This window comes from Myotis davidii, unplaced genomic scaffold, assembly GCF_000327345.1.
Source record: "Myotis davidii unplaced genomic scaffold, ASM32734v1 scaffold328, whole genome shotgun sequence".
NCBI lineage: Eukaryota > Metazoa > Chordata > Mammalia > Chiroptera > Vespertilionidae > Myotis > Myotis davidii.
The window spans coordinates 2,270,366-2,280,287 of record NW_006300373.1 but is presented as its reverse complement, the minus strand read 5'-3'; the positions used below and the strand labels follow the sequence as shown (position 1 = coordinate 2,280,287).

The 9,922-nt window shown below is 40.4% G+C and overlaps 1 protein-coding gene across 2 annotated transcripts in view; it reads left to right on the top strand.

Annotated features, from left to right (window-relative positions):
• RPGRIP1L (RPGRIP1-like) overlaps window positions 1–9,922 on the top strand; it is a 76,187-nt gene that overhangs the window by 5,753 nt on the left and 60,512 nt on the right. For both annotated transcript variants that reach the window (XM_006777051.2, XM_006777053.2), the window contains exons 4-6: window positions 2,562–2,860; window positions 6,398–6,491; window positions 7,752–7,895. In XM_006777051.2, coding sequence (XP_006777114.1) covers window positions 2,562–2,860; window positions 6,398–6,491; window positions 7,752–7,895 — 537 coding nt within the window. The remainder of the gene's footprint in view (window positions 1–2,561; window positions 2,861–6,397; window positions 6,492–7,751; window positions 7,896–9,922) is intronic.

Here is a 9,922-nt window from a genome sequence, read left to right as displayed (position 1 = left end):
AGTGTCACTTTCGATTTGCATGCAAAAATTTCTGCACAGATGATTTTGTAAGAGGCGATATTCCTTCATTCTCTCTTGTTCAGAAACATGATGACTCTCTTCTGAATGGGTGGCATTCGAAACAAAAAGTGCTTTCACTTCTAGAAGCAGAAACAGGTCTGTGTTCATACTCACGTTCTAGGTTAAATGAAAAGGTAGGACAGCCAGGAAAGCAGGTGGGTTTCTTTCTGTTTAGAATTTACTCTAAAGAGGTGACTCTAGCTCGGTTCCCACTCCGTGGGCTTCGCGGTGGTGCCCCCGGGCTGCTGTGTGCCGGGCTTTGACTCTGAGTCGTGATGTCTGTTTTCAGGGCATGTGACCCACTTGCCTGATGCCTTTTCTGGCCAGTAACACACACATGTCTGCCTGTCAGAATGAGGAATGTGGTCTCTCACCACTAAACAATTCTTTTTCTTTCTAAGCGTAATTGGTCAGTAAAAGAATTGAATTCACAACCTTGACCTCATTAGTAATTTGTCCTAGCCAGAAAATATAAAACAACTTAATAATGAGCCATGTAGTTTAATGGAAAAAGGACTGGGCTGGGAGTCAAGTTGTACGCATGTGTTCTATTTATCTCCCTGCCACTAGCGTATGGTATGTTCAAGCCATTAACCTCCTGGGATTTTATTTCACTCAGACCCGAGAGTAATGATCTATTGACCGCTGTGACCCAAAGCTCTACATTCCTCCTCAGTGTCACACCCCTGACACTACCTAGATACCTAGGCAAAACTGCCTTTAAATGTATCCTTACGGTATAAATCAGTGTCACTCTAGGATAACTGTAGATTTGATAAACCACCTTTTCACATGAGTACTCAAACTTTACCTGATCACTTATGGTTCATTAGCATCAAATAATCAAACCAATGGAAATTGCTGCTGTTCCTGGAGAAAGGACTGAAAGAACTTAAAGCCGCTCTGTCCATGTGAGTGCGGTCACTTATTTCCTGTAGATGTTGACAGCTTTTTCAGCTTAAACCTGCCTCTCTTTTGAATGGAGTCTCTCTCTCGGTCTCTGTAACAGGAAACGCGGCTGTCTAGTTGGCACCTCGTGGAGATGGCTGCCACATTCCCAGGGCTAAGCGTTGGGTGGGGCTCCGGACCCGAACTCCCTCAAGGGCTGGGAAGGTTCGGGCTCTCTCGGGCTAGGATACCGGCCCCGATTTCCTGAGGATCTGTCATCCTCTGGATTCGGTGGAAAGGAGCTAATTCATTGATGATTTCACTAGGGGGTTTGTGGTGCTCTTGGATCTTGGTTTTTATTATCCTGGATCCCTTATAAAGCATGTTTAATGGATGTGCCTCGAGGGAGAGAGAAAACAATCTTAACTGATTATGTTATGCATAGCTCTCCCCGTGCCGCATGCTGTAGGCCGAGAAGCCCCAAGTGTAGATAGACGGGTATTACCACCGCTGCTACAGAGGACTCCGCTCAGGGCAAAAAGGGGTTGTTCTAGGACATCCCAAAGCTATTAAGGCTTTTTTTTATTTCACTTTTGTTCTCTTAAGTAAAAGCTTCTGTCCATAACCATGCTAAAATAAAGCAAACCCCATGTAAAGAAAAATGAAGTGAGTTTTTATTTTCAATCTCCTGTCTGGGTCTTTATAAAAATAGATTCACTATAAAATAGAGTCAGCTATTGAAGATGTGCGACCAATTTTGTAAAGTCTTGAACTTTTGTCTCTCATCAAAGCCACCTTTTCTTTCTTGTCCTGCCAAGGTTTTCCATTCACTGTCAGGCATGTTTTCTCTACGTGTGTATTACATCACCCCCATGTGCCCTTTCTGTCTTTTGTTCTGTCTAACCAGTTTTTATCAAAACTTAAAGGAATCAAAGGTATAAACTTTTCCTGAGATGTCAGAAGCACAATTTATGCCTAAACCCAAAGGTAGCATTAAAATAATACTCTTCGTGCCTAATTATTGTCTCCCATTAACCATGCATGTCTCTTGAGCGCTAAGTAACGTTTAATGGCACATTTTTATTTCTTTTGAATTTTTCATTGTGCTTTTATATGTGTGTATCTCTGCATTCTAACACTTTTATATTTGTAGTACGTCTTAATCCTGGAGAAACTGAAAACAACATATCACATAAATGCTGCATAGTCTTAACACAGTTTCCAAAAGTTTTAACTTACTGTGGCTTGCAGATATAACCCACCACATCCACAATCTGTAGCTACAGTTAAGTGCATACAGCATTCCTACATAAGGTCATGCGTGAAAAATTGCATTTGAGGAACATATGGAGTAAATATGTGTCCTCTCTTTACTAACCTTAAATGATAAGCCTTAGGAAACTGTTATTTGTCAGTGCTATAAAGCAGATTGTTGCCCAGTGGTTTCAATTATCATCAAAGGGTTCTTCACAGGCAGTAATAGTTACATCAAAACCTGAAATTTATTATTCAGGTTCTGCACTGAAGTCTTCACAGTGATTATGTTCCTTTCAACAGAATGCATTTTATGCTGACTTCTCACATTCCTTTTCATCTTTTTATTATTTCCCTAGAATGGCCACCAAGTTAATACGGCTAGTTAATGACAAGAAAAGATATGAGCGGGTTGGTGGCGGCCCCAAGCGGCTGGGACGAGATGTGGAGCTGGAAGAAATGATCGAGCAGCTGCAGGAGAAAGTTCACGAGCTGGAGAGGCAGAAGGAAGCCCTCAAAAACAGGCTTATTTCAGCCAAACAGCAACTTCAGGTCCAGGGTGGCAGGCAAGCCCCTTACAGCGACGTGCAGCCCCGCGTAAACACTGGGCGTAGGAAAGCGAGCGAAAGCGCAGGCGCGCAGGACGGCCCCAGGAAAGGTAAAACAGCTTCCACACATCCGCAGCTGACAGCTTTCAGTAGGTCATTTGGCGCACACACAGTTTTACTTCTGTATTATTCGTGTTCCTAAGTTTCTTTAGGAAGATAAATATCATTTTTGGACCTGTTTTTGATTTTTTAAAAAATTCATATTAATATGAAGATTATTTTATTTAAGAATCCGTAGATCACACTCAAATTTATTTAGTAAACATGGAACATAACTATTCATTCTTACTGGTACGACATATGTGTGAAACTATATGAAATATGAGTTCAGTTTAGTTTTCGTGTTTTTTTAAATTACAGGAGCATATCACATTGACACACGCAAATGGGAAAACCAGCTAGTTTGCCTATCTCTGAGCACAGTTAAGTTCTTTATCGAAAGACCTTTTATAACATTTGCAGAGTTGTGTAAAGCTTCCTCGTGGTGTGGAGTAGCATGGTACTGGCACGTGCACGTACCTGGGAGTTTTGAAAGTTGGGTTCTTGCTCCTCCACTTTTTATCTGGGGGCTTTGGACGAGTCCTCTGATTATCCTGAACTTGAGTTGTCTTTACCTGTCAAATAAAAGGATATAAGCACGTGACCCATAAGGGTCTCTTCCATCTCCAAAAAAAGATCATAGAACAATCCCTTTTTTAATTTTGAAAATAAACCACCCAAACCCTACCCAGGTTACAAAGCAATTCAATTGCATAGACAAGACTCATGATAGAAAAAACTAAACATTTCTCATAAAATCCCAATTCTCTCCACCCACAGACAAATGTATTTATGATGAAGCAAAAAGTCAGTAACTATTTTCGGTGACACATTTTTAATTTCAGCTGCTGGGAAAGGAAATAAAAAGTTAGCTCTAATTGATCTTCGTTTGGAAGACACTTCACAGAAAGACCAAACATTTTTCGGGACATAGAAAATGATGTGAAATCTGCATTTCAATTCATTGGGAAAGAGAAAAAAACCATGTGAACAGAATGGGCGAAAAGTTTGTTCTCTTTTTCCTTCCAGCCGAAATGTTAACACTCTGTCCCCTGGACGGTGCCTTTGAAGTGGGGAAGGCTCCTCTCAGGCAGGAGGCAGCTGCAGGATGAAAGAGCAAGCCTGCCCCTTGCTGTGTGGGATTGGCAGTAAACTCAGTACAACCAAGCGGCCATGATGAATCATAGACCAGAAACACACTCTGCCACTCTTCACTTCCTACGTGGAAGAGCGCACTTGACCTCTCGGGCCTCATCGTCCCCATCTGTAAAATGGGGCGATAACACCCGATTAGAAGTAGGGCTAGGAGGTGGAAAGGACATAAAAAAATATGTCCCTGCAATAATAGATTTCACCTTTGAAAAGTCACTTATCCTTCCCTGGCCGGTGTGGCTCAGTGGTTGAGCATTGGCCTGTGAACCAGGAGATCACGGTTCAATTCCTGGTTAGGGGGCAGCCAATCAATGATTCTCATCATCAATGTTTCTCTCTCCCTCTTCCTGCCTCTCTGAAATCAATGAAAATATTTTTTTTTAAAAAAGTCACTTATCCTCTCTGAACCTGTGACCAGTAGCTGGTCAAGCTCATCTCTGAGGTCGGCAAGGTCTTTCCAACTAACACAACGCCCAAAGTTTAGATTAACTCCACAAGCTCGTCTAGTGCTCTGAGGGCTGTTTACATAGAAGAATTTGGTGGGAGTTTCTCCCTATGGGGAAAAAAAAGCCACAGAGCAGCAGTCTTTTGGAAATATGACTACATCGCTTGAATTTCCCCTTGTGTTTGTACTCAGTAATTCAGATCTTTTTCACTGTTTGTTATAGAGCCCAAGACATAGAAGCTGCACAGAGCATTACATAGTGGTGAATACTTTCTTAACCACTGCCTTCCTGAGTATACATGAAGCATCATTATCGAGATGGATACCATGGTAACCTTATCAGACTCCTCAAGACCACCTCTGAGTCTGGGATCAGGCCAGACTTCTCAGAAACAGTGCAGCCCGGGGTGGTGGCGTGAGAACCCCAGACCCTCTCTGGCCCCACGGGCCTCACCCCCAAGCTGCTGTACAAATATTATTTTCTATTTATGCCAGGTCAGGATAAAGGATGAAAATACCGCTTCAAGTGTGATCACTGTGATGTAGAAACAATTCATATTGTGAAGAACAAAGATTTTTATGAAGTGTATGTGTTTTAAAAGATAACCATTGGCAACTCACCATGAAATCATAGTTGTAAGAAATAGTTTGAGTATAAATAGGCTTTTTTTGTTTGTTTTGTTTTTAAATATGTTTTTTTTAAATTGATTTCAGAGAGAGGAAGAGAGAGGGACAGAGAAATAGAATCATCAATGATGAGAGCGAATCATAGATCGGCTGCCTCCTGCACGTCCCCTACTGAGGATCAAGCCCCAAACCCTGGCATGTGCCCTGACCGGGAATCGAACGGTGTGTGACCACCTGATTCATAGACCAATGCTCAACCATTGAGCCACACCAAATGGGCTAAATTGTGTGTGTGTTTTTAATTCTACTAGTGATGTTTAGTTTTTCCATGATTGATTTAGGAAATGCTTAAGAATTAGCATCACTGCCAAAATAACATATTTGGCGAATTTTAACACAGTAAACTATTTTAATGTTTTAGGCAGAGTCTTTTCTGTTTTTTAGTCTAGACTACAGCAAAAGGTGGTGAAAATTTTGGAAATAGCAAATAATAGTGCCATTTTTTTCTAATTAAAATTCTCATTTTTAAAAGTAAACATTTCTAAAGAGACAGAATTTTTTCTGTACCATTGTACCTGGGACTATGCGCCATTAAAAGCTAAATTGTCATAATTTATCTACCTTAAACTCTTATAATTTAATTCCATGTCGTATTTTATCCACCTTACACTCTAATAATTTAATTCTGTGTCATATTTTATTACCTTAAACTCTAATAATTTAATTATTCTCTAAGTGTAAACTAATTCATGTAATTAAAAGTATGTTTCACTTTTAACAGGCTCATGAAATTGCATATAACTATTGTGCAATTGTATTTTAAGTGCATCAGCAAAATGTTTTATTTAGAGGAATCCTATTGATGATCTCCCCTCCAATTACCTTTGTTTATAAATGGACTTTATCATTGAGGTGGAATAAACCAAAGTACAGGAAACATTTATCAAATTTACTAAATCAAAAATACGTTTTTGAAACCTTTGCTTTCATACTTCAGTTGAATTGCAAAGACCTGAATTGAAGACTTTGGGTCTTTCAGAAATTATTTCAGGAGTTTTAAATCTAGGTTGAATCGAGTTATTTCTAGGTAATGTTTTTCTTAGTAGAATTTGTTTAATGGGCTATACTTGCTGCTGTGTTTGATCCAGTGCCAACTGGTGGCTCAGAGCTAATCGTCCCTTTGGCAGCGTATTTCTGATTCTCTGTTCTGCAGAGCACATATCTCTCAGCACTGAAGCAATTCTGTTACATCACACATTTCCTCGTGACATCAAAGCCAGGGTCCTCTTTTCTAACATCTATAATCTTATTAATTTATTTTTAGGTATTAGATTCCAAGATGTAGATGTAGATCAACCCATGCTGACAAAATATGGCAACAATTTACTTGAAGAAGCCAGAGGAGAAATAAGAAATTTGTATGTATTCTTTTTGTGGTCATTTTAGAACTTTGTTTATTGATCCTTCTTTGGGGTGTTTTTCTAATCCCTCACTTTCCCTTATTTTAAATAAAATTGGTTTATGTACAAATAATTTGCTCCACCAAATTGCAGCTAGATCTGTGGGATAAGAGCATATTATTAAACACGTTCCCATTGAAATGAGGAAAATGAACACCTATGCGATGGAAGTATTCGTAGAATAGTCCGCCTTATTGTAATTTCCCCCCAAAGGAATGGCATAAAGTCCATTCATTTAGGGGCAGCATTTTCATTCTTAGAAAAATCCCAGGCAATTTTTTAAAACCCTGAATTAATTAGCCTTTTTTGCGGTTAAAAAAAAAAATTGGAGGGTGTGGCTTAAAAGTTTGAAGTTATCAAATACATATGGATTTCAGATTTTGTTTCACTACGATTCCACGGTCCTGCATTCTTCATCATACTATGGTTTCAAGAAAGTTACCCCTGCCATGTTGAGCTTATTTCCAGTTAATCAAAGCCTCATGGTTTCGGTGTCTGTGCGTCACACAAATGCAGATAAGGCTCCACCTCGTCACACCCCTCACCTGGATCATGAGGAAGTACCGGTTCTGAATGAGGCAGGGGACCATACTTTCAGATAGTTGCTTAAGAATCATATGGGCTTATGATTTTTTCTTCTGAATATTCCAAATACCAGAGACGGTGATGATTATATTGTGAGAGAATAGAAACTGAAAGACTAGGCCTACTCTTGTTAACCTGTTAGCTAAAGAGCCAGGTCCATAGCAGTTTCCTGAGGTCATCACACTGGGATGCTGCCAGATGCCTTAGAGATCAACCTATGCTAGGGACCACTTAATTACGGTTTGCAAATTTTTGCCATCTCTCTCTGAAGTGTTAATTTAGGTGATAAAGGGAAATCTACATGTGAAAGAACAAAGGCATAGAAATTAGCTGAAGATGAATAGATTGTGGACGACCTAATAGGTGCACAATAAATACGTAACAACTGAATCTAACCACCGATCCATTGCCTAGGGCGTTATCTTATTAAAGGTTGTCTTGAATTGCTCCCCGTGTACCTCCAGATCATCACCCATAAACTGCCCGTGTTTTCCTGGGGTTCAGAGGCCCTTAAGCTAACATTCCAAACTTTTGCTTGCTTTTGTTAGGAAGAACTAACTGTCTTTGCACTGATCTTAAATACTGCGGGTATTTCCTCAAACTGCACATTCACGCCACGGCTCTTTATTTCAGAGAAGATGTTATTCAGACACAGAGAGGCCAGATAGAAGAGTTAGAGCAGTTGACGGAGATCCTGAAAACTCAGCTGCGGAGAAAAGAAAACAAAATTGAGTTATCGCTTCTTCAGCTTCGGGAACAGCAGGCCACAGATCAAAGGTATGTAAAACAGAAACACCGCTTTGATAAAGTCACAATTCATTTAGGATGCTTTAAGAACAAGCTGCACTACCAAGCAAAATAGAGACAGACTCAGAGAGAGCAGGCATACAGCTCTGATGGGAGGGCGGGGGGGTGGAGGGATTGAAAAAAGAGAGAGAGAGAGCTCATGGACAACAGTGCAGTGTTTGCAGGGGGCGGGTTGATGATGTTGGGAAAAATAAAATGTCACGTGCCATAGAAGGATAAGTCAGGTCTATTTAAAAGTCATGTTTTTACATCACTTCTTCATATAAGCCTGCTCTAGGTCATCAGCAGCTCTAGTCGGAGGGCAGTTCTCCCTAACCGCTCAGCCTCGCCTTGTCGGCTCCACACATTGCCCCATTCACCAGGACTGCAGGTCTGACACCACTGGGCATGTGTGGCTGGCTGGCATACCTAATGGTTTTCTTTGACCTTAAAAGGCAGTAAATTCCATATCATGGTCCCAATTATTTTTATCCCCAAAACGTGTTACCTTTCCTCATCTTCAAAGTTTGCATCAGATTCTGTTGATGTTCGGGATGATGGGGTTCCTTCAGCGGTCTCCTTGCGGCCTCTTCATCTTCGACGTTTGCTGGTCGCAGCATTTTCCCTACCGTCCTCACAAGCGATGTTTTTGCTTCCAACACCGGTCCTCTCATTTTTGCTTTCACGTTGTGCTTCCAAAAAGGCTTGATGTATTCTTCCTTGAATTATTTTCTTCCCTTTACGGCTTTTCTCTCTGTTTCTTTTCTTTATTTTTTTCCTCTCTCTTTTTTTTTTTGACCAAGCATACCCAAAAATAAATTAGTATATTAAACCCCCAAGTACCCATCACTCAGGTTTAACAGTTATCAGCGTGTTGTCACTCATGTTTCATCCCTTCACCTTTATTTTCTTCAATTATTAGCCCTCGCCAGACATCTTGCCATCTTACCTGTAAATACTGTAGTATATATCTGTCTGATAAGGAGTTTTCTTTTAGCATAACCACCATGCATATCACATCTGACAAACCACCATGCATATACACCTGACAAACCACCATCATATCACACCTGACAAACCACATGCATATCACACGTGACAAACCACCATGCATATATACCTGACAAACCACATGCCATATCATACCTGACAAACCACATGCATATCACACGTGACAAACCACCACCATATCACACCTGACAAACCACCATGCATATACACCTGACAAAACACCATGCCATATCACACCTGACAAACCACCATCATATCACACCTGACAAACCACATGCATGTACACCCAACAAACCACCATGCATATACACCTGACAAACCACCATGCATATACACCTGACAAACCACATGCATGTACACCCAACAAAAACAACGATTCCTTGATATTAGTCAATAACCAGTTTATAGTCGAACGTCCCTGAGGGTGTCTTTCTGCTGTGTGTTGGAGTCCAGATGAGGCCTACACGTGGCATCTGCTGCATCTATTTTATTCCTCTCTTAATGTTTTCTGTAAACCAGACCTAGACCCTCGTTTCCCCCTTTGCGATTTGTGTGACACTACGCTTTTATGGCTGGGATCTTAGTTACACAAACCAAGGACGATTTTCCACTTTTCATTTCAGGTTCAGAATTTCAGTTCCTTTAGCAAACTAAGCCTACGTGGGACTGTTTGAAAGAGCTAAGAAATGATGCATACTGGGAAACTTGTTTTAAAAAAATAAAGTGGGTTTAAAAATATATGAAAAACTTTAAGTTTTAGAGATTTAACAGATTAATACTATCTCCAATAATTTCTGTTTCTAAAAAGTCATGTGTAAAATTAAATTATATCATAAAATTCTATATGTTTTGTGATATCGTATATTCTTCTAAGTGCAGAGCAAAAGAAACATGAATAGTTTTGAGAAATCGATATATATGAGGGGTATCATTTGAACCCTGGCTGTGAACCCGCTGAGTGCGTAGGACGTACTCATGTTCCCGCGCAGAACCGAGTCAGGCCTGGC